This window comes from Salvelinus fontinalis, chromosome 23, assembly GCF_029448725.1.
Source record: "Salvelinus fontinalis isolate EN_2023a chromosome 23, ASM2944872v1, whole genome shotgun sequence".
NCBI lineage: Eukaryota > Metazoa > Chordata > Actinopteri > Salmoniformes > Salmonidae > Salvelinus > Salvelinus fontinalis.
Genome location: NC_074687.1, coordinates 26,266,489 through 26,291,516, shown reverse-complemented (window position 1 = coordinate 26,291,516; position 25,028 = coordinate 26,266,489). Strand labels below are relative to the sequence as shown.

At 53.2% G+C, this 25,028-nt stretch overlaps 1 protein-coding gene across 1 annotated transcript in view; it reads left to right on the top strand.

Annotated features, from left to right (window-relative positions):
* Nucleotides 1-25,028, top strand: part of yap1 (Yes1 associated transcriptional regulator) — a 128,422-nt gene that overhangs the window by 75,473 nt on the left and 27,921 nt on the right. Inside the window, exon 4 of the mRNA XM_055878329.1 lies at nt 10,641-10,766. Within this exon, the coding sequence (XP_055734304.1) occupies nt 10,641-10,766 (126 nt within the window). The remainder of the gene's footprint in view (nt 1-10,640; nt 10,767-25,028) is intronic.

The following is a 25,028-nucleotide window of genomic DNA, read 5'->3' as shown; positions in this document are numbered from 1 at the left end:
CGGACGCAGACCCACGCAGTCGGACGCAGACCCACGCAGTCGGACGCAGACCCACGCAGTCGGACGCAGACCCACGCAGTCGGACGCAGACCCACGCAGTCGGACGCAGACCCACGCAGTCGGACGCAGACCCACGCAGTCGGACGCAGACTCACGCAGTCGGACGCAGACTCACGCAGTCGGACGCAGACTCACGCAGTCGGACGCAGACTCACGCAGTCGGACGCAGACTCACGCAGTCGGACGCAGACTCACGCAGTCGGACGCAGACTCACGCAGTCGGACGCAGACTCACGCAGTCGGACGCAGACTCACGCAGTCGGACGCAGACCCACGCAGTCGGACGCAGTCGGACGCAGACCCACGCAGTCGGACGCAGACCCACGCAGTCGGACGCAGACCCACGCAGTCGGACGCAGACCCACGCAGTCGGACGCAGACCCACGCAGTCGGACGCAGACCCACGCAGTCGGACGCAGACCCACGCAGTCGGACGCAGACCCACGCAGTCGGACGCAGACCCACGCAGTCGGACGCAGACCCACGCAGTCGGACGCAGACCCTCGCAGTCGGACGCAGACCCACGCAGTCGGACGCAGACCCACGCAGTCGGACGCAGACCCACGCAGTCGGACGCAGACCCACGCAGTCGGACGCAGACCCACGCAGTCGGACGCAGACTCACGCAGTCGGACGCAGACTCACGCAGTCGGACGCAGACTCACGCAGTCGGACGCAGACTCACGCAGTCGGACGCAGACTCACGCAGTCGGACGCAGACTCACGCAGTCGGACGCAGACTCACGCAGTCGGACGCAGACTCACGCAGTCGGACGCAGACTCACGCAGTCGGACGCAGACTCACGCAGACTCACGCAGTCGGACGCAGACTCACGCAGTCGGACGCAGACTCACGCAGTCGGACGCAGACTCACGCAGTCGGACGCAGACTCACGCAGTCGGACGCAGACTCACGCAGTCGGACGCAGACTCACGCAGTCGGACGCAGACCCACGCAGTCGGACGCAGACCCACGCAGTCGGACGCAGACCCACGCAGTCGGACGCAGACCCACGCAGTCGGACGCAGTCGGACGCAGACCCACGCAGTCGGACGCAGACCCACGCAGTCGGACGCAGACCCACGCAGTCGGACGCAGACCCACGCAGTCGGACGCAGACCCACGCAGTCGGACGCAGACCCACGCAGTCGGACGCAGACCCACGCAGTCGGACGCAGACCCACGCAGTCGGACGCAGACCCACGCAGTCGGACGCAGACCCTCGCAGTCGGACGCAGACCCTCGCAGTCGGACGCAGACTCACGCAGTCGGACGCAGACTCACGCAGTCGGACGCAGACTCACGCAGTCGGACGCAGACTCACGCAGTCGGACGCAGACTCACGCAGTCGGACGCAGACTCACGCAGTCGGACTCAGACTCACGCAGTCGGACGCAGACTCACGCAGTCGGACGCAGACTCACGCAGTCGGACGCAGACTCACGCAGTCGGACGCAGACTCACGCAGTCGGACGCAGACTCACGCAGTCGGACGCAGACTCACGCAGTCGGACGCAGACTCACGCAGTCGGACGCAGACTCACGCAGACTCACGCAGTCGGACGCAGACTCACGCAGTCGGACGCAGACTCACGCAGTCGGACGCAGACTCACGCAGTCGGACGCAGACTCACGCAGTCGGACGCAGACTCACGCAGTCGGACGCAGACTCACGCAGTCGGACGCAGACTCACGCAGTCGGACGCAGACTCACGCAGTCGGACGCAGACCCACGCAGTCGGACGCAGACCCACGCAGTCGGACGCAGACCCACGCAGTCGGACGCAGTCGGACGCAGACCCACGCAGTCGGACGCAGACCCACGCAGTCGGACGCAGACCCACGCAGTCGGACGCAGACCCACGCAGTCGGACGCAGACCCACGCAGTCGGACGCAGACCCACGCAGTCGGACGCAGACCCACGCAGTCGGACGCAGACCCACGCAGTCGGACGCAGACCCTCGCAGTCGGACGCAGACCCTCGCAGTCGGACGCAGACTCACGCAGTCGGACGCAGACTCACGCAGTCGGACGCAGACTCACGCAGTCGGACGCAGACTCACGCAGTCGGACGCAGACTCACGCAGTCGGACTCAGACTCACGCAGTCGGACGCAGACTCACGCAGTCGGACGCAGACTCACGCAGTCGGACTCAGACTCACGCAGTCGGACTCAGACTCACGCAGTCGGACTCAGACTCACGCAGTCGGACGCAGACTCACGCAGTCGGACGCAGACTCACGCAGTCGGACGCAGACTCACGCAGTCGGACGCAGACTCACGCAGTCGGACGCAGACTCACGCAGTCGGACGCAGACTCACGCAGTCGGACGCAGACTCACGCAGTCGGACGCAGACTCACGCAGACTCACGCAGTCGGACGCAGACTCACGCAGTCGGACGCAGACTCACGCAGTCGGACGCAGACTCACGCAGTCGGACGCAGACTCACGCAGTCGGACGCAGACTCACGCAGTCGGACGCAGACCCACGCAGTCGGGCGCAGACCCACGCAGTCGGACGCAGACCCACGCAGTCGGGCGCAGACCCACGCAGTCGGGCGCAGACCCACGCAGTCGGGCGCAGACCCACGCAGTCGGACGCAGACCCACGCAGTCGGACGCAGACCCACGCAGTCGGACGCAGACCCACGCAGTCGGACGCAGACCCACGCAGTCGGACGCAGACCCACGCAGTCGGACGCAGACCCACGCAGTCGGACGCAGACCCACGCAGTCGGACGCAGACCCACGCAGTCGGACGCAGACCCACGCAGTCGGACGCAGACCCACGCAGTCGGACGCAGACCCACGCAGTCGGACGCAGACCCACGCAGTCGGACGCAGACCCACGCAGTCGGACGCAGACCCACGCAGTCGGACGCAGACCCACGCAGTCGGACGCAGACTCACGCAGACTCACGCAGTCGGACGCAGACTCACGCAGTCGGACGCAGACTCACGCAGTCGGACGCAGACTCACGCAGTCGGACGCAGACTCACGCAGTCGGACGCAGACTCACGCAGTCGGACGCAGACTCACGCAGTCGGACGCAGACTCACGCAGTCGGACGCAGACTCACGCAGTCGGACGCAGACTCACGCAGTCGGACGCAGACTCACGCAGTCGGACGCAGACTCACGCAGACTCACGCAGTCGGACGCAGACTCACGCAGTCGGACGCAGACTCACGCAGTCGGACGCAGACTCACGCAGTCGGACGCAGACTCACGCAGTCGGACGCAGACTCACGCAGTCGGACGCAGACTCACGCAGTCGGACGCAGACTCACGCAGTCGGACGCAGACTCACGCAGTCGGACGCAGACCCACGCAGTCGGGCGCAGACCCACGCAGTCGGGCGCAGACCCACGCAGTCGGGCGCAGACCCACGCAGTCGGGCGCAGACCCACGCAGTCGGGCGCAGACCCACGCAGTCGGGCGCAGACCCACGCAGTCGGACGCAGACCCACGCAGTCGGACGCAGACCCACGCAGTCGGACGCAGACCCACGCAGTCGGACGCAGACCCACGCAGTCGGACGCAGACCCACGCAGTCGGACGCAGACCCACGCAGTCGGACGCAGACCCACGCAGTCGGACGCAGACCCACGCAGTCGGACGCAGACCCACGCAGTCGGACGCAGACCCACGCAGTCGGACGCAGACCCACGCAGTCGGACGCAGACCCACGCAGTCGGACGCAGACCCACGCAGTCGGACGCAGACCCACGCAGTCGGACGCAGACCCACGCAGTCGGACGCAGACCCACGCAGTCGGACGCAGACCCTCGCAGTCGGACGCAGACCCACGCAGTCGGACGCAGACCCACGCAGTCGGACGCAGACCCACGCAGTCGGACGCAGACCCACGCAGTCGGACGCAGACCCACGCAGTCGGACGCAGACCCACGCAGTCGGACGCAGACCCACGCAGTCGGACGCAGACTCACGCAGTCGGACACAGACTCACGGGCAGCCCTGTACCAGTCCAGCAGCAGAGCATCATACAGACTCACAGAGTTACACTAAAGGCAAAACAAGCTTTTTTTAATGGATCAGATCTCAGACCACCTGAAGGGTAAGTTGTCATCTCTGGAGTGGGGTGGGGTGGGGGGGTGGGGGGGGGGTGGGGGGGGGGGGGGGTTGATGGTACATTAGACCTGAAGGGTAAGTTGTCATCTCTGGAGTGGGGTGGGGGGGGGGGGGGTGGGTGGGGGTTGATGGTACATTAGGCCTGAAGGGTAAGTGTTCATCTCTGGAGTGGGGTGGGGTGGGGGGGTGGGGGGGGGGGGGTTGATGGTACATTAGACCTGAAGGGTAAGTTGTCTTCTCTGGAGTGGGGTGGGGGTGGGGGGTGGGGGGTGTTGATGGTACATTAGACCTGAAGGGTAAGTGTCCATCTCTGGAGTGGGGTGGGGGGGGGGGGGGGGGGTGTTGATGGTACATTAGACCTGAAGGGTAAGTGTTCATCTCTGGAGTGGTGGGGGGGGGGGTGTTGATGGTACATTAGACCTGAAGGGTAAGTGTTCATCTCTGGAGTGGGGTGGGGGGGGGTTGATGGTACATTAGACCTGAAGGGTAAGTGTTCATCTCTGGAGTGGGGGGGGGGGTGTTGATGGTACATTAGACCTGAAGGGTAAGTGTTCATCTCTGGAGTGGGGTGGGGGGGGGGTGGGGGGGGGGGGTTGATGGTACATTAGACCTGAAGGGTAAGTTGTCTTCTCTGGAGTGGGGTGGGGGGGGGGGGGGGGGGGTGTTGATGGTACATTAGACCTGAAGGGTAAGTGTTCATCTCTGGAGTGGGGTGGGGGGGGGGGTGGGGGGGGGGTTGATGGTACATTATACCTGAAGGGTAAGTGTTCATCTCTGGAGTGGGGGGGGGGGGGGGGGGGGTGTTGATGGTACATTAGACCTGAAGGGTAAGTGTTCATCTCTGGAGTGGGGGGGGGGGGGGGGTGTTGATGGTACATTAGACCTGAAGGGTAAGTGTTCATCTCTGGAGTGGGGGGGGGGGGGGTGTTGATGGTACATTAGACCTGAAGGGTAAGTGTTCATCTCTGGAGTGGGGGGGGGGGGGGTTGATGGTACATTAGACCTGAAGGGTAAGTGTTCATCTCTGGAGTGGGGTGGGGTGGGGTGTTGATGGTACATTAGACCTGAAGGGTAAGTGTTCATCTCTGGAGTGGGGTGGGGTGGGGTGTTGATGGTACATTAGACCTGAAGGTGCTACAAGGCGCTACTTTGGTAAATAACTAAGGCTGTGGAGTCTTACACTCTTAGAAAAAAAAACACTATCTAGAACCTTAATGGGTTCTTCAGCTGTCCCCGTAGAAGAACCCTTTTTGGTGGGTGGTAGAACTTCTTTGGTTCCACGTAGAACCCTTTAGGGTTCCAAGTAGAACCAAAAACCCTTTGGAACCCTTTTCCCTAAGAGTGTAACAAACCCCATGGTTGATGGGGAACCATGAGCTATTATCATTTATTTTAACCTACTAGATAAAAAAAAAAAAATGTAACCTTTATTTTACTAGGCAAGTCAGTTAAGAACAAATTCTTATTTACAATGACGGCCTACCGAGGAACAGTGGGTTAACTGGTCTAGGAACAGTGGGTTAACTGCCTTGTTCAGGGGCAGAACGACAGATTTGTACCTTGTCCTCTCAGGGATTCGATCTTGCAACCTTTCGGTTACTAGTCCAACGCTCTAACCACTAGGCTACTTGCCGCCCCCAGATCAAGAATAATGTTCACCATATTAGGTCGTATTGTTTAATCAACTCAGGATGGCGGCCAATAATTGTCCCACTCTCATTATACTGTCATTAGTCCTGGTGCAGAAGAAACAAACGTGCAGACACCCGGCCTAAAACCCCAAAGAACAAGCAACGCAGAGAAACAGTGGTGAGGAAAAACTCCCTAGAAAGCAGTAGCTACACAGATGGTATCGGAGCATGAGGTCTGATACCAACAGGCTCAGAGACAGTTTCTATCTTCAAACCATCAGACTGTATCAGAGCATGAGGTCTGATACCAACAGGCTCAGAGACAGTTTCTATCTTCAAACCATCAGACTGTATCAGAGCATGAGGTCTGATACCAACAGGCTCAGAGACAGTTTCTATCTTCAAACCATCAGACTGTATCAGAGCATGAGGTCTGATACCAACAGGCTCAGAGACAGTTTCTATTTTCAAACCATCAGACTGTATCAGAGCATGAGGTCTGATACCAACAGGCTCAGAGACAGTTTCTATCTACAAGCCATCAGACTGTATCAGAGCATGAGGTCTGATACCAACAGGCTCAGAGACAGTTTCTATCTACAAACCATCAGACTGTATCAGAGCATGATGTCTGATACCCACAGGCTCAGAGACAGTTTCTATCTTCAAACCATCAGACTGTATCAGAGCATGAGGTCTGTTACCAACAGGCTCAGAGACAGTTTCTATCTACAAGCCATCAGACTGTATCAGAGCATGATGTCTGATACCAACAGGCTCAGAGACAGTTTCTATCTACAAACCATCAGACTGTATCAGAGCATGAGGTCTGATACCAACAGGCTCAGAGACAGTTTCTATCTACAAGCCATCAGACTGTATCAGAGCATGAGGTCTGATACCAACAGGTTCAGAGACAGTTTCTATCTACAAACCATCAGACTGTATCAGAGCATGAGATCTGATACAACAGGTTCAGAGACAGTTTCCATCTACAAGCCATCAGACTGTATCAGAGCATGAGGTCTGATACCAACAGGCTCAGAGACAGTTTCCATCTACAAGCCATCAGACTGTATCAGAGCATGGTGTCTGATACCAACAGGCTCAGAGACAGTTTCTATCTACAGTCATCAGACTGTATCAGAGCATGAGGTCTGATACCAACAGGTTCAGAGACAGTTTCTATCTTCAAGCCATCAGACTGTATCAGAGCATGAGGTCTGTTACCAACAGGCTCAGAGACAGTTTATCTGAGAGGTGCTGGCTAGTAGAGTAGAACACCTGAGAGGTGCTGGCTAACAGAGTAGAACACCTGAGAGGTGCTGGCTAACAGAGTAGAACACCTGAGAGGTGCTGGCTAGCAGAGTAGAACACCTGAGAGGTGCTGGCTAGCAGAGTAGAACACCTGAGAGGTGCTGACTAACAGAGTAGAACACCTGAGAGGTACTGACTAGCAGAGTAGAACACCTGAGAGGTACTGGCTAGTAGAGTAGAACACCTGAGAGGTGCTGACTAGCAGAGTAGAACACCTGAGAGGTGCTGACTAGCAGAGTAGAACACCTGAGAGGTGCTGGCTAACAGAGTAGAACACCTGAGAGGTGCTGACTAGTAGAGTAGAACACCTGAGAGGTGCTGGCTAGCAGAGTAGAACACCTGAGAGGTACTGGCTAGCAGAGTAGAACACCTGAGAGGTGCTGGCTAGTAGAGTAGAACACCTGAGAGGTGCTGGCTAGTAGAGTAGAACACCTGAGAGGTGCTGGCTAGTAGAGTAGAACACCTGAGAGGTGCTGGCTAACAGAGTAGAACACCTGAGAGGTGCTGGCTAGCAGAGTAGAACACCTGAGAGGTGCTGACTAGTAGAGTAGAACACCTGAGAGGTACTGGCTAGTAGAGTAGAACACCTGAGAGGTGCTGACTAGTAGAGTAGAACACCTGAGAGGTGCTGACTAACAGAGTAGAACACCTGAGAGGTGCTGACTAGTAGAGTAGAACACCTGAGAGGTGCTGACTAGCAGAGTAGAACACCTGAGAGGTACTGACTAGCAGAGTAGATCACCTGAGAGGTACTGACTAACAGAGTAGAACACCTGAGAGGTGCTGACTAGCAGAGTAGAACACCTGAGAGGTACTGACTAGCAGAGTAGATCACCTGAGAGGTACTGACTAACAGAGTAGAACACCTGAGAGGTGCTGACTAGTAGAGTAGAACACCTGAGAGGTGCTGACTAGCAGAGTAGAACACCTGAGAGGTACTGACTAGCAGAGTAGATCACCTGAGAGGTACTGACTAACAGAGTAGAACACCTGAGAGGTGCTGGCTAGTAGAGTAGAACACCTGAGAGGTGCTGGCTAACAGAGTAGAACACCTGAGAGGTGCTGGCTAGTAGAGTAGAACACCTGAGAGGTGCTGGCTAACAGAGTAGAACACCTGAGAGGTGCTGACTAACAGAGTAGAACACCTGAGAGGTGCTGGCTAGCAGAGTAGAACACCTGAGAGGTGCTGACTAGCAGAGTAGAACACCTGAGAGGTGCTGGCTAGCAGAGTAGAACACCTGAGAGGTGCTGGCTAGCAGAGTAGAACACCTGAGAGGTGCTGACTAACAGAGTAGAACACCTGAGAGGTGCTGACTAGTAGAGTAGAACACCTGAGAGGTGCTGGCTAACAGAGTAGAACACCTGAGAGGTGCTGACTAGTAGAGTAGAACAACTGAGAGGTGCTGACTAGCAGAGTAGATCACCTGAGAGGTACTGACTAACAGAGTAGAACACCTGAGAGGTGCTGGCTAGTAGAGTAGAACACCTGAGAGGTGCTGGCTAACAGAGTAGAACACCTGAGAGGTACTGGCTAGCAGAGTAGAACACCTGAGAGGTACTGGCTAGCAGAGTAGAACACCTGAGAGGTGCTGACTAACAGAGTAGAACACCTGAGAGGTGCTGACTAACAGAGTAGAACACCTGAGAGGTGCTGGCTAGCAGAGTAGAACACCTGAGAGGTGCTGACTAGCAGAGTAGAACACCTGAGAGGTACTGGCTAACAGAGTAGAACACCTGAGAGGTGCTGGCTAGCAGAGTAGAACACCTGAGAGGTGCTGACTAACAGAGTAGAACACCTGAGAGGTGCTGACTAACAGAGTAGAACACCTGAGAGGTGCTGACTAACAGAGTAGAACACCTGAGAGGTGCTGACTAACAGAGTAGAACACCTGAGAGGTGCTGGCTAACAGAGTAGAACACCTGAGAGGTGCCGACTAGTAGAGTAGAACACCTGAGAGGTGCCGACTAGTAGAGTAGAACACCTGAGAGGTGCCGGCTAGTAGAGTAGAACACCTGAGAGGTGCCGGCTAGTAGAGTAGAACACCTGAGAGGTGCCGGCTAACAGAGTAGAACACCTGAGAGGTACTGTCTAACAGAGTAGAACACCTGAGAGGTGCCGACTAGTAGAGTAGAACACCTGAGAGGTGCCGACTAGTAGAGTAGAACACCTGAGAGGTGCCGGCTAGTAGAGTAGAACACCTGAGAGGTGCCGGCTAGTAGAGTAGAACACCTGAGAGGTGCCGGCTAGTAGAGTAGAACACCTGAGAGGTGCCAACTAGTAGAGTAGAACACCTGAGAGGTGCCGACTAGTAGAGTAGAACACCTGAGAGGTGCCGGCTAACAGAGTAGAACACCTGAGAGGTGCCGGCTAACAGAGTAGAACACCTGAGAGGTACTGTCTAACAGAGTAGAACACCTGAGAGGTGCTGACTAGCAGAGTAGAACACCTGAGAGGTGCTGACTAGCAGAGTAGAACACCTGAGAGGTACTGGCTAACAGAGTAGAACACCTGAGAGGTACTGGCTAACAGAGTAGAACACCTGAGAGGTACTGGCTAACAGAGTAGAACACCTGAGAGGTGCTGGCTAGCAGAGTAGAACACCTGAGAGGTGCTGACTAGCAGAGTAGAACACCTGAGAGGTACTGGCTAACAGAGTAGAACACCTGAGAGGTGCTGACTAACAGAGTAGAACACCTGAGAGGTGCTGGCTAACAGAGTAGAACACCTGAGAGGTACTGGCTAACAGAGTAGAACACCTGAGAGGTGCTGACTAACAGAGTAGAACACCTGAGAGGTGCTGACTAACAGAGTAGAACACCTGAGAGGTGCTGGCTAACAGAGTAGAACACCTGAGAGGTACTGGCTAACAGAGTAGAACACCTGAGAGGTACTGGCTAACAGAGTAGAACACCTGAGAGGTACTGGCTAGCAGAGTAGAACACCTGAGAGGTGCTGACTAACAGAGTAGAACACCTGAGAGGTGCTGACTAACAGAGTAGAACACCTGAGAGGTACTGGCTAACAGAGTAGAACACCTGAGAGGTACTGGCTAACAGAGTAGAACACCTGAGAGGTACTGGCTAACAGAGTAGAACACCTGAGAGGTACTGGCTAGCAGAGTAGAACACCTGAGAGGTGCTGACTAACAGAGTAGAACACCTGAGAGGTACTGGCTAACAGAGTAGAACACCTGAGAGGTACTGACTAGTAGAGTAGAACACCTGAGAGGTGCTGACTAACAGAGTAGAACACCTGAGAGGTACTGGCTAACAGAGTAGAACACCTGAGAGGTGCTGGCTAAATATCTAACTATTGAACAGGATGTTTAACACACCTATCCAAAGGACTTTCTGTTTCTGTCTTTAGTGGTGTGTTTTCCTGTAACTAGCTGTTGTTGATCTGGTCAGTATCACCCCTGTGATGCACCTCTGCATCCACACACTGTATGCCTGGGAACTTAGTAAAGTCACTACCCCCTGCCTCACACACCCCCTGCCTGTCCAGCTCCAGCCTAACCTCCCTGTCCTCTCTAAGGTCCTCTCCCTGACTGCTGGGAACAGGCCATCACCTCAGAGGGAGAGGTCTACTACATCAACCACAAGAACAAAACCACCTCTTGGCTCGACCCACGACTCGACCCACGACTCGACCCACGCTACGGTGAGGAAACACTCACACACACACACATATCTCTCATTTCTGTAATCGTCACCTCTCAGCCTGTTAGGTAACACTTTACACATTGGTCGTATTCATGTCACCCAACACTGCTATTACTACAGTATTAGCCTTTTGTTACATAGTACTCATTTAGTCCTCCATTGGTACTCCTTCAGTATTACTTTAGTTCCCCGTTAGTACTCCTTTAGTACTCCATTGGTACTCATTTAGTTCCCCGTTAGTACTCCTTTAGTACTCCACTGGTACTCATTTAGTACCCCTTTAGTACTCATTTAGTATTACTTTAATATTACTTTAGTATTACTTTTGTACTCCTTTGGTACTCCTTTATTACTCCTTTAGTACTCTGTTAGTATTCCTTTAGTATTACTTAAGTACTCGTTTAGTACTCATCCAGTGTTCCTCTAGTATTACTTCAGTATTCATTTGGTACTCCTTTAGTACTCCTTTAGTACTCATTTAGTACTTCTTTAGTACTCCTTTAGTATTACTTTAGTACTCATTTGGTAATACTTTAGTACTCCTTTGGTATTTCTTTAGTATTACTTTAGTACTCCTTTAGTACTCATTTAGTACTTCTTTAGTACTCCTTTAGTATTACTTTAGTACTCATTTGGTAATACTTTAGTACTCCCTTGGTCCTCCTTTATTATTACTTTAGTACTCCTTTAGTACTCCTTTAGTACTCATTTAGTACTCATTTAGTACTCCTTTGGTATTCATTTAGTATTCCTTTAGTATTACTTTAGTACCCCGCCAATACTCCCTTGGTACTCTGTTAGTACTACTGTAGTATTACTTTAGTACTCATTTTGTACTCCTTTAGTATTCCTCTAGTAGTGTTTTAGTAATACTTCAGTACTCCTTAAGTACTCCTTTAGTATTACCCTGGTACTCCTTTAGTATTACTTTAGTATTACTTTAGTATTCCTTTAGTATTACTTTAGTACTCCTTTAGTATTACTTTCGTATTACTTTCGTATTCCTTTAGTACTCCTTTAGTACTCATTTAGTATTACTTTAGTATTCCTTCAGTATTCCTTTAGTACCTCTTTAGTATTACGTTAGTACTACTTTCATATTCCTTTAGTACTCCTTTGGTACTCCTGTAGTATTACTTTAGTATTCCATTAGTACCCCTTTAGTATGACTTTAGTATTCCTTTGGTACTCCTTTGGTACTCCTTTAGTACTCCTTTGGTATTACTTTAGTACTCCTTTGGTATTACTTTAGTACATCTTTAGTATTACTTTAGTACTCCTTTAGTACTCCTTTGGTATTACTTTAGTACTCCTTTGGTATTACTTTAGTATTCCTTTAGTACTCCTTTAGTACATCTTTAGTATTACTTTAATATTACTTTAGTATTCCTTTAGTACATCTTTAGTATTACTTTAGTATTACTTTAGTACTCCTTTAGTACATCTTTAGTATTACTTTAGTATTCCTTTAGTATTCCTTTAGTACATCTTTAGTATTACTTTAGTACTCCTTTAGTATTCCTTTAGTACATCTTTAGTATTACTTTAGTACTCCTTTAGTACATCTTTAGTATTACTTTAGTATTACTTTAGTATTCCTTTAGTACATCTTTAGTATTACTTTAGTACTCCTTTAGTACATCTTTAGTATTACTTTAGTATTACTTTAGTATTCCTTTAGTACATCTTTAGTATTACTTTAGTACTCCTTTAGTACATCTTTAGTATTACTTTAGTATTACTTTAGTACTCCTTTAGTACTCCTTTAGTACATCTTTAGTATTACTTTAGTATTACTTTAGTACTCCTTTAGTACTCCTTTAGTAGTCCTTTAGTAGTCCTTTAGTACATCTTTAGTATTCCTTTAGTATTCCTTTAGTAGTCCTTTAGTATTCACGCTGGACCCAACCATGATTAAACGTTAATTCAATATGCAGTCACTGTGAGACCATATTGTTCTGCCTGCAGTGACTAGTCAGACGATGACGTAATCTCTCTAACCACATTTCAACATCCCCTCTTGGCCCACTGCTACGACACGGCTTCACGGAGTCTGGGAGAGGACAAGCAGCAGCAACAACAACAAAACTTTTTTTTTTTTTTTTACAAGAGACCTTAAGCCGTCTTCCAGTCATGTACCAATTGATTCCCTGTATTGAAAGGCGTTGGGAGGAGTCTGGACGGCGTACACCACAACTCTCCCTATAGTCCAGATCTCAGACAGCCGCTACGTTTTAGTAGTTAACTGTTAGGCCTAGTCGTTAGCCATTTCAGTGTTTGAGCAAGAGCTGAGTTAGCCCTTAGCTAATCCTTGGGGCTGAGTTAATGTGTGTGTGTGGTCGGCAGTGCTGCTGCAGCCTCTGGTGGCCGGGTGAGCTGGCAGGTATCTGTGGTGTGAGGGGGCGTTCTCTCCAGCCATGGGATTTAGCTGTATGGCGACAGACACAGGTATCTGTGGTGTGGGGGGGGGCGTTCTCTCCAGCCATGGGATTTAGCTGTATGGCGACAGACACAGGTATCTGTGGTGTGGGGGGGGGGCGTTCTCTCCAGCCATGGGATTTAGCTGTATGGCGACAGACACAGGTATCTGTGGTGTGGGGGGGGGGCGTTCTCTCCAGCCATGGGATTTAGCTGTATGGTGACAGACACCGGTATCTGTGGTGTGGGGGGGGGGCGTTCTCTCCAGCCATGGGATTTAGCTGTATGGTGACAGACACAGGTATCTGTGGTGTGAGGGGGCGTTCTCTCCAGCCATGGGATTTAGCTGTATGGTGACAGACACAGGTATCTGTGGTGTGGGGGGGCGTTCTCTCCAGCCATGGGATTTAGCTGTATGGTGACAGACACAGGTATCTGTGGTGTGGGGGGGGGGCGTTCTCTCCAGCCATGGGATTTAGCTGTATGGTGACAGACACAGGTATCTGTGGTGTGGGGGGGCGTTCTCTCCAGCCATGGGATTTAGCTGTATGGTGACAGACACAGGTATCTGTGGTGTGGGGGGCGTTCTCTCCAGCCATGGGGTTTAGCTGTATGGTGACAGACACAGGTATCTGTGGTGTGGGGGGCGTTCTCTCCAGCCATGGGATTTAGCTGTATGGTGACAGACACAGGTATCTGTGGTGTGGGGGGCGTTCTCTCCAGCCATGGGATTTAGCTGTATGGTGACAGACACAGGTATCTGTGGTGTGGGGGGGGGGGCGTTCTCTCCAGCCATGGGATTTAGCTGTATGGTGACAGACACAGGTATCTGTGGTGTGGGGGGGGGGGCGTTCTCTCCAGCCATGGGATTTAGCTGTATGGTGACAGACACAGGTATCTGTGGTGTGGGGGGGGGGCGTTCTCTCCAGCCATGGGATTTAGCTGTATGGTGACAGACACAGGTATCTGTGGTGTGGGGGGGGGGCGTTCTCTCCAGCCATGGGATTTAGCTGTATGGCGACAGACACAGGTATCTGTGGTGTGGGGGGGGGGCGTTCTCTCCAGCCATGGGATTTAGCTGTATGGTGACAGACACAGGTATCTGTGGTGTGGGGGGGGGGCGTTCTCTCCAGCCATGGGATTTAGCTGTATGGTGACAGACACAGGTATCTGTGGTGTGGGGGGGGGGCGTTCTCTCCAGCCATGGGATTTAGCTGTATGGTGACAGACACAGGTATCTGTGGTGTGGGGGGGGGGCGTTCTCTCCAGCCATGGGATTTAGCTGTATGGCGACAGACACAGGTATCTGTGGTGTGGGGGGGGGGCGTTCTCTCCAGCCATGGGATTTAGCTGTATGGTGACAGACACAGGTATCTGTGGTGTGGGGGGGGGGCGTTCTCTCCAGCCATGGGATTTAGCTGTATGGCGACAGACACAGGTATCTGTGGTGTGGGGGGGGGGCGTTCTCTCCAGCCATGGGATTAGGTGTATGGTGACAGACACAGGTATCTGTGGTGTGGGGGGGGGGCGTTCTCTCCAGCCATGGGATTTAGCTGTATGGTGACAGACACAGGTATCTGTGGTGTGGGGGGGGGCGTTCTCTCCAGCCATGGGATTTAGCTGTATGGTGACAGACACAGGTATCTGTGGTGTGGGGGCGTTCTCTCCAGCCATGGGATTTAGCTGTATGGTGACAGACACAGGTATCTGTGGGGGGGGGGGGGGGGCGTTCTCTCCAGCCATGGGATTTAGCTGTATGGTGACAGACACAGGTATCTGTGGTGTGGGGGGGGGGCGTTCTCTCCAGCCATGGGATTTAGCTGTATGGCGACAGACACAGGTATCTGTGGTGTGGGGGGGGGGCGTTCTCTCCAGCCATGGGATTTAGCTGTATGGTGACAGACACAGGTATCTGTGGTGTGGGGGGCGTTCTCTCCAGCCATGGGATTTAGCTGTATGGTGACAGACACAGGTATCTGTGGTGTGGGGGGGCGTTCTCTCCAGCCATGGGATTTAGCTGTATGGTGACAGACACAGGTATCTGTGGTGTGGGGGGGCGTTCTCTCCAGCCATGGGATTTAGCTGTATGGTGACAGACACAGGTATCTGTGGTGTGGGGGGGCGTTCTCTCCAGCCATGGGATTTAGCTGTATGGTGACAGACACAGGTATCTGTGGTGTGGGGGGCGTTCTCTCCAGCCATGGGGTTTAGCTGTATGGTGACAGACACAGGTATCTGTGGTGTGGGGGGGGGGCGTTCTCTCCAGCCATGGGATTTAGCTGTATGGTGACAGACACAGGTATCTGTGGTGTGGGGGGGCGTTCTCTCCAGCCATGGGATTTAGCTGTATGGTGACAGACAGGTATCTGTGGTGTGGGGGGGGTTCTCTCCAGCCATGGGATTTAGCTGTATGGTGACAGACACAGGTATCTGTGGTGTGGGGGGGGGGGCGTTCTCTCCAGCCATGGGATTTAGCTGTATGGTGACAGACACAGGTATCTGTGGTGTGGGGGGGGGGGCGTTCTCTCCAGCCATGGGATTTAGCTGTATGGTGACAGACACAGGTATCTGTGGTGTGGGGGGGGGGCGTTCTCTCCAGCCATGGGATTTAGCTGTATGGTGACAGACACAGGTATCTGTGGTGTGGGGGGGGGGCGTTCTCTCCAGCCATGGGATTTAGCTGTATGGCGACAGACACAGGTATCTGTGGTGTGGGGGGGGGGCGTTCTCTCCAGCCATGGGATTTAGCTGTATGGTGACAGACACAGGTATCTGTGGTGTGGGGGGGGGGCGTTCTCTCCAGCCATGGGATTTAGCTGTATGGTGACAGACACAGGTATCTGTGGTGTGGGGGGGGGCGTTCTCTCCAGCCATGGGATTTAGCTGTATGGTGACAGACACAGGTATCTGTGGTGTGGGGGGGGGGCGTTCTCTCCAGCCATGGGATTTAGCTGTATGGCGACAGACACAGGTATCTGTGGTGTGGGGGGGGGGGCGTTCTCTCCAGCCATGGGATTTAGCTGTATGGTGACAGACACAGGTATCTGTGGTGTGGGGGGGGGGCGTTCTCTCCAGCCATGGGATTTAGCTGTATGGCGACAGACACAGGTATCTGTGGTGTGGGGGGGGGGCGTTCTCTCCAGCCATGGGATTTAGCTGTATGGTGACAGACACAGGTATCTGTGGTGTGGGGGGGGGGCGTTCTCTCCAGCCATGGGATTTAGCTGTATGGTGACAGACACAGGTATCTGTGGTGTGGGGGGGGGCGTTCTCTCCAGCCATGGGATTTAGCTGTATGGTGACAGACACAGGTATCTGTGGTGTGGGGGCGTTCTCTCCAGCCATGGGATTTAGCTGTATGGTGACAGACACAGGTATCTGTGGGGGGGGGGGGGGGGGCGTTCTCTCCAGCCATGGGATTTAGCTGTATGGTGACAGACACAGGTATCTGTGGTGTGGGGGGGGGGCGTTCTCTCCAGCCATGGGATTTAGCTGTATGGCGACAGACACAGGTATCTGTGGTGTGGGGGGGGGGCGTTCTCTCCAGCCATGGGATTTAGCTGTATGGTGACAGACACAGGTATCTGTGGTGTGGGGGGCGTTCTCTCCAGCCATGGGATTTAGCTGTATGGTGACAGACACAGGTATCTGTGGTGTGGGGGGCGTTCTCTCCAGCCATGGGATTTAGCTGTATGGTGACAGACACAGGTATCTGTGGTGTGGGGGGCGTTCTCTCCAGCCATGGGATTTAGCTGTATGGTGACAGACACAGGTATCTGTGGTGTGGGGGGCGTTCTCTCCAGCCATGGGATTTAGCTGTATGGTGACAGACAGGTATCTGTGGTGTGGGGGGGGGGCGTTCTCTCCAGCCATGGGATTTAGCTGTATGGCGACAGACACAGGTATCTGTGGTGTGGGGGGGGGGGCGTTCTCTCCAGCCATGGGATTTAGCTGTATGGTGACAGACACAGGTATCTGTGGTGTGGGGGGGGGGCGTTCTCTCCAGCCATGGGATTTAGCTGTATGGTGACAGACACCGGTATCTGTGGTGTGGGGGGGGGGCGTTCTCTCCAGCCATGGGATTTAGCTGTATGGTGACAGACACAGGTATCTGTGGTGTGGGGGGGGGGGGGGGGGGCGTTCTCTCCAGCCATGGGATTTAGCTGTATGGTGACAGACAGGTATCTGTGGTGTGGGGGGGCGTTCTCTCCAGCCATGGGGTTTAGCTGTATGGTGACAGACACAGGTATCTGTGGTGTGGGGGGGGGGCGTTCTCTCCAGCCATGGGATTTAGCTGTATGGTGACAGACACAGGTATCTGTGGTGTGGGGGGGGCGTTCTCTCCAGCCATGGGATTTAGCTGTATGGTGACAGACAGGTATCTGTGGTGTGGGGGGGGTTCTCTCCAGCCATGGGATTTAGCTGTATGGTGACAGACACAGGTATCTGTGGTGTGGGGGGGGGGGCGTTCTCTCCAGCCATGGGATTTAGCTGTATGGTGACAGACACAGGTATCTGTGGTGTGGGGGGGGGGGCGTTCTCTCCAGCCATGGGATTTAGCTGTATGGTGACAGACACAGGTATCTGTGGTGTGGGGGGGGGGCGTTCTCTCCAGCCATGGGATTTAGCTGTATGGTGACAGACACAGGTATCTGTGGTGTGGGGGGGGGGCGTTCTCTCCAGCCATGGGATTTAGCTGTATGGCGACAGACACAGGTATCTGTGGTGTGGGGGGGGGGCGTTCTCTCCAGCCATGGGATTTAGCTGTATGGTGACAGACACAGGTATCTGTGGTGTGGGGGGGGGGCGTTCTCTCCAGCCATGGGATTTAGCTGTATGGTGACAGACACAGGTATCTGTGGTGTGGGGGGGGGGCGTTCTCTCCAGCCATGGGATTTAGCTGTATGGTGACAGACACAGGTATCTGTGGTGTGGGGGGGGGGGCGTTCTCTCCAGCCATGGGATTTAGCTGTATGGCGACAGACACAGGTATCTGTGGTGTGGGGGGGGGGCGTTCTCTCCAGCCATGGGATTTAGCTGTATGGTGACAGACACAGGTATCTGTGGTGTGGGGGGGGGGCGTTCTCTCCAGCCATGGGATTTAGCTGTATGGCGACAGACACAGGTATCTGTGGTGTGGGGGGGGGGCGTTCTCTCCAGCCATGGGATTTAGCTGTATGGTGACAGACACAGGTATCTGTGGTGTGGGGGGGGGGCGTTCTCTCCAGCCATGGGATTTAGCTGTATGGTGACAGACACAGGTATCTGTGGTGTGGGGGGGGGGCGTTCTCTCCAGCCATGGGATTTAGCTGTATGGTGACAGACACAGGTATCTGTGGTGTGGGGGCGTTCTCTCCAGCCATGGGATTTAGCTGTATGGTGACAGACACAGGTATCTGTGGGGGGGGGGGGGGGGGGCGTTCTCTCCAGCCATGGGATTTAGCTGTATGGTGACAGACACAGGTATCTGTGGTGTGGGGGGGGGGCGTTCTCTCCAGCCATGGGATTTAGCTGTATGGCGACAGACACAGGTATCTGTGGTGTGGGGGGGGGGCGTTCTCTCCAGCCATGGGATTTAGCTGTATGGTGACAGACACAGGTATCTGTGGTGTGGGGGGGCGTTCTCTCCAGCCATGGGATTTAGCTGTATGGTGACAGACACAGGTATCTGTGGTGTGGGGGGCGTTCTCTCCAGCCATGGGATTTAGCTGTATGGTGACAGACACAGGTATCTGTGGTGTGGGGGGGCGTTCTCTCCAGCCATGGGATTTAGCTGTATGGTGACAGACACAGGTATCTGTGGTGTGGGGGGGGCGTTCTCTCCAGCCATGGGATTTAGCTGTATGGTGACAGACACAGGTATCTGTGGTGTGGGGGGGCGTTCTCTCCAGCCATGGGGTTTAGCTGTATGGTGACAGACACAGGTATCTGTGGTGTGGGGGGGGGGCGTTCTCTCCAGCCATGGGATTTAGCTGTATGGTGACAGACACAGGTATCTGTGGTGTGGGGGGCGTTCTCTCCAGCCATGGGGTTTAGCTGTATGGTGACAGACACAGGTATCTGTGGTGTGGGGGGGGGGCGTTCTCTCCAGCCATGGGATTTAGCTGTATGGTGACAGACACAGGTATCTGTGGTGTGGGGGGGGGGGCGTTCTCTCCAGCCATGGGATTTAGCTGTATGGTGACAGACACAGGTATCTGTGGTGTGGGGGGGGGGGCGTTCTCTCCAGCCATGGGATTTAGCTGTATGGTGACAGACACAGGTATCTGTGGTGTGGGGGGGGGGCGTTCTCTCCAGCCATGGGATTTAGCTGTATGGTGACAGACACAGGTATCTGTGGTGTGGGGGGGGGGCGTTCTCTCCAGCCATGGGATTTAGCTGTATGGCGACAGACACAGGTATCTGTGGTGTGGGGGGGGGGCGTTCTCTCCAGCCATGGGATTTAGCTGTATGGTGACAGACACAGGTATCTGTGGTGTGGGGGGGGGGCGTTCTCTCCAGCCATGGGATTTAGCTGTATGGTGACAGACACAGGTATCTGTGGTGTGGGGGGGGGGGCGTTCTCTCCAGCCATGGGATTTAGCTGTATGGTGACAGACACAGGTATCTGTGGTGTGGGGGGGGGGCGTTCTCTCCAGCCATGGGATTTAGCTGTATGGCGACAGACACAGGTATCTGTGGTGTGGGGGGGGGGCGTTCTCTCCAGCCATGGGATTTAGCTGTATGGTGACAGACACAGGTATCTGTGGTGTGGGGGGGGGGCGTTCTCTCCAGCCATGGGATTTAGCTGTATGGCGACAGACACAGGTATCTGTGGTGTGGGGGGGGGGCGTTCTCTCCAGCCATGGGATTTAGCTGTATGGTGACAGACACAGGTATCTGTGGTGTGGGGGGGGGGCGTTCTCTCCAGCCATGGGATTTAGCTGTATGGTGACAGACACAGGTATCTGTGGTGTGGGGGGGGGGCGTTCTCTCCAGCCATGGGATTTAGCTGTATGGTGACAGACACAGGTATCTGTGGTGTGGGGGCGTTCTCTCCAGCCATGGGATTTAGCTGTATGGTGACAGACACAGGTATCTGTGGGGGGGGGGGGGGGGCGTTCTCTCCAGCCATGGGATTTAGCTGTATGGTGACAGACACAGGTATCTGTGGTGTGGGGGGGGGGCGTTCTCTCCAGCCATGGGATTTAGCTGTATGGCGACAGACACAGGTATCTGTGGTGTGGGGGGGGGGCGTTCTCTCCAGCCATGGGATTTAGCTGTATGGCGACAGACACAGGTATCTGTGGTGTGGGGGGGGGGCGTTCTCTCCAGCCATGGGATTTAGCTGTATGGTGACAGACACAGGTATCTGTGGTGTGGGGGGCGTTCTCTCCAGCCATGGGATTTAGCTGTATGGTGACAGACACAGGTATCTGTGGTGTGGGGGGCGTTCTCTCCAGCCATGGGATTTAGCTGTATGGTGACAGACAGGTATCTGTGGTGTGGGGGGCGTTCTCTCCAGCCATGGGATTTAGCTGTATGGTGACAGACACAGGTATCTGTGGTGTGGGGGGGCGTTCTCTCCAGCCATGGGATTTAGCTGTATGGTGACAGACACAGGTATCTGTGGTGTGGGGGGCGTTCTCTCCAGCCATGGGATTTAGCTGTATGGTGACAGACACAGGTATCTGTGGTGTGGGGGGCGTTCTCTCCAGCCATGGGATTTAGCTGTATGGTGACAGACAGGTATCTGTGGTGTGGGGGGGGGGCGTTCTCTCCAGCCATGGGATTTAGCTGTATGGCGACAGACACAGGTATCTGTGGTGTGGGGGGGGGGGCGTTCTCTCCAGCCATGGGATTTAGCTGTATGGTGACAGACACAGGTATCTGTGGTGTGGGGGGGGGGCGTTCTCTCCAGCCATGGGATTTAGCTGTATGGTGACAGACACCGGTATCTGTGGTGTGGGGGGGGGGCGTTCTCTCCAGCCATGGGATTTAGCTGTATGGTGACAGACACAGGTATCTGTGGTGTGGGGGGGGGGGGGGGGGGGCGTTCTCTCCAGCCATGGGATTTAGCTGTATGGTGACAGACAGGTATCTGTGGTGTGGGGGGGCGTTCTCTCCAGCCATGGGGTTTAGCTGTATGGTGACAGACACAGGTATCTGTGGTGTGGGGGGGGGGCGTTCTCTCCAGCCATGGGATTTAGCTGTATGGTGACAGACACCGGTATCTGTGGTGTGGGGGGGGGGCGTTCTCTCCAGCCATGGGATTTAGCTGTATGGTGACAGACACAGGTATCTGTGGTGTGGGGGGGGGGGGGGGGGGGCGTTCTCTCCAGCCATGGGATTTAGCTGTATGGTGACAGACAGGTATCTGTGGTGTGGGGGGGGTTCTCTCCAGCCATGGGATTTAGCTGTATGGTGACAGACACAGGTATCTGTGGTGTGGGGGGGGGGCGTTCTCTCCAGCCATGGGATTTAGCTGTATGGTGACAGACAGGTATCTGTGGTGTGGGGGGGGGGCGTTCTCTCCAGCCATGGGATTTAGCTGTATGGTGACCGTCACAGGAACGTGGATTGCTGCTCAGTAGAGGTTGACACAGGAAGAGAACTCCTTTGGCTCGCGTGGGATTCTGGTAGGAATGGGAGTTATAGTTCTCGAGTCCAGTTTGGGACAGGATGGGACAGGATATGACAGGATGGGACAGGATATGACAGGATCAACAGTCCACAGGAAGGCAGGACAGGAATAGTTATCAACATAGTTTTTTTTGGGGGGGGGGTTGAAATATGTCATGTAGAGCATTTCACTAAGAAAACAGCTGTGTAGGGGTTTAAAAAATAAATACAATTAACAGTAAATTCCCCCCCCCGCCTTCCCCCTTCCCCCTTCTGTTGGCTCATTCTAGCGCCTCGCTCTAGCCGTAGGCGGTCACTAGGCTACCTCAGATGCCAACGTACGTCAGTGGGATAAATGATTAAGCCTTCAGTGGAGGATGTTGCAACTGTCGCAGCCAAGGAGCCGTTAGCTTCATTTGATGGAGTTATCAATCAAATATATTTATCTTTGACAATGAAGGAACCAGATAGGATACCAACCGGAGAGCGGGACAGGAGGCCTGCAGCGCCATAGCTGCTCTACTCCTAACCACTTTGACATCGAGCACAATTGTTGTTGTTAGCGGTTTTTAAACTAAACTCGTGTCATCTGAAGAGTGAAGAGTGAAATTAACATAGATTTACTTATGCAGTACTGCCACTTACATTCATGTTGTGTAAATGTTCATATGTGCTCAGGGGTCAGCTGTAGGATACAGTTTTATGTGCTCCGGAGACAGCTGTAGACTACAGTTTTATGTGCTCAGGGTTCAGCTGTAGGATACAGTTTTATGTGCTCAGGGGTCAGCTGTAGGATACAGTTTTATGTGCTCAGGGTTCAGCTGTAGGATACAGTTTTATGTGCTCAGGGTTCAGCTGTAGGATACAGTTTTATGTGCTCCGGAGTCAGCTGTAGACTACAGTTTTATGTGCTCCGGGGTCAGCTGTAGGATAGTTTTATGTGCTCAGGGGTCAGCTGTAGGATACAGTTTTATGTGCTCCGGGGTCAGCTGTAGGATACAGTTTTATGTGCTCAGGGTTCAGCTGTAGACTACAGTTTTATGTGCTCAGGGGACAGCTGTAGGATACAGTTTTATGTGCTCCGGGGTCAGCTGTAGGATAGTTTTATGTGCTCCGGGGTCAGCTGTAGACTACAGTTTTATGTGCTCAGGGGTCAGCTGTAGGATACAGTTTTATGTGCTCAGGGGTCAGCTGTAGGATACAGTTTTATGTGCTCAGGGTTCAGCTGTAGGATACAGTTTTATGTGCTCCGGGGTCAGCTGTAGACTACAGTTTTATGTGCTCAGGGTTCAGCTGTAGGATACAGTTTTATGTGCTCCGGGGTCAGCTGTAGGATAGTTTTATGTGCTCAGGGGTCAGCTGTAGGATACAGTTTTATGTGCTCCGGGGTCAGCTGTAGGATACAGTTTTATGTGCTCAGGGTTCAGCTGTAGACTACAGTTTTATGTGCTCAGGGGACAGCTGTAGGATACAGTTTTATGTGCTCCGGGGTCAGCTGTAGGATAGTTTTATGTGCTCCGGGGTCAGCTGTAGACTACAGTTTTATGTGCTCAGGGGTCAGCTGTAGGATACAGTTTTATGTGCTCAGGGGTCAGCTGTAGGATACAGTTTTATGTGCTCCGAGGTCAGCTGTAGGATACAGCTTTATGTGCTCCGGGGTCAGATGTAGGATACAGTTTTATGTGCTCCGAGGTCAGCTGTAGGATAGTTTTATGTGCTCCGGGGTCAGCTGTAGACTACAGTTTTATGTGCTCCGTGCTCAGCTGTAGACTACAGTTTTATGTGCTCAGGGGTCAGCTGTAGGATACAGTTTTATGTGCTCCGTGCTCAGCTGTAGACTACAGTTTTATATGCTCCGGGGTCAGCTGTAGGATAGTTTTATGTGCTCAGGGGTCAGCTGTAGGATACAGTTTTATGTGCTCAGGGGTCAGCTGTAGGATACAGTTTTATATGCTCCGGGGTCAGCTGTAGACTACAGTTTTATATGCTCAGGGGTCAGCTGTAGGATACAGTTTTATGTGCTCCGGGGTCAGCTATAGACTACAGTTTTATGTGCTCAGGGGACAGCTGTAGGATACAGTTTTATGTGCTCCGGGGTCAGCTGTAGGACACAGTTTTATGTGCTCAGGGGTCAGCTGTAGACTACAGTTTTATGTGCTCTGGGGTCAGCTGTAGGCTACAGTTTTATGTGCTCAGGGGTCAGCTGTAGACTACAGTTTTATGTGCTCAGGGGACAGCTGTAGGATACAATTTTATGTGCTCCGGGGTCAGCTGTAGGATACAGTTTTATGTGCTCAGGGGTCAGCTGTAGACTACAGTTTTATGTGCTCCGGGGTCAGCTGTAGGCTACAGTTTTATGTGCTCAGGGGTCAGCTGTAGACTACAGTTTTATGTGCTCAGGGGTCAGCTGTAGACTACAGTTTTATGTGCTCCGGGGTCAGCTGTAGGATACAGTTTTATGTGCTCCGGGGTCAGCTGTAGGATACAGTTTTATTTGCTCCGGGGTCAGCTGTAGGATACAGTTTTATGTGCTCCGGGGTCAGCTGTAGGATACAGTTTTATGTGCTCCGGGGTCAGCTGTAGGATACAGTTTTATGTGCTCCGGGGTCAGCTGTAGGATACAGTTTTATATGCTCAACCTGTTTTTGCTTTGTCATTATGGGGTATTGTGATGTCATTATGGGGTGTTGTGATGTCATTATGGGGTATTGTGATGTCATTATGGGGTTTTGTGATGTCATTATGGGGTGTTGATGAAAACATTTTTTTACTCCATTTTAGAATAAGACTGTAACGTAACAAAATGTGGAAAAATTCAAGGGGTTTGAAAACTTTCCGAATGCACGAATGCACTGTTGCATATTGCATTACTGAAGTTATTTTCAATTCCTCCTAAAAAAACACAATAGCCTACATATACATACATACAGTATATCACGAAAGTGAGTACACCCCTCACATTTTTGTAAATATTTGAGTATATCTTTTCATGTGACAACACTGAAGAAATGACACTTTGCTACAATGTAAAGTAGTGAGTGTACAGCTTGTATAACAGTGTAAATTTGCTGTCCCCTCAAAATAACTCAACACACAGCCATTAATGTCTAAACCGCTGGCAACAAAAGTGAGTACACCCCTAAGTGAAAATGTTGAGGGGACAGCAAATTTACACTGTTATACAAGCTGTACACTCACTACTTTACATTGTAGCAAAGTGTCATTTCTTCAGTGTTGTCAC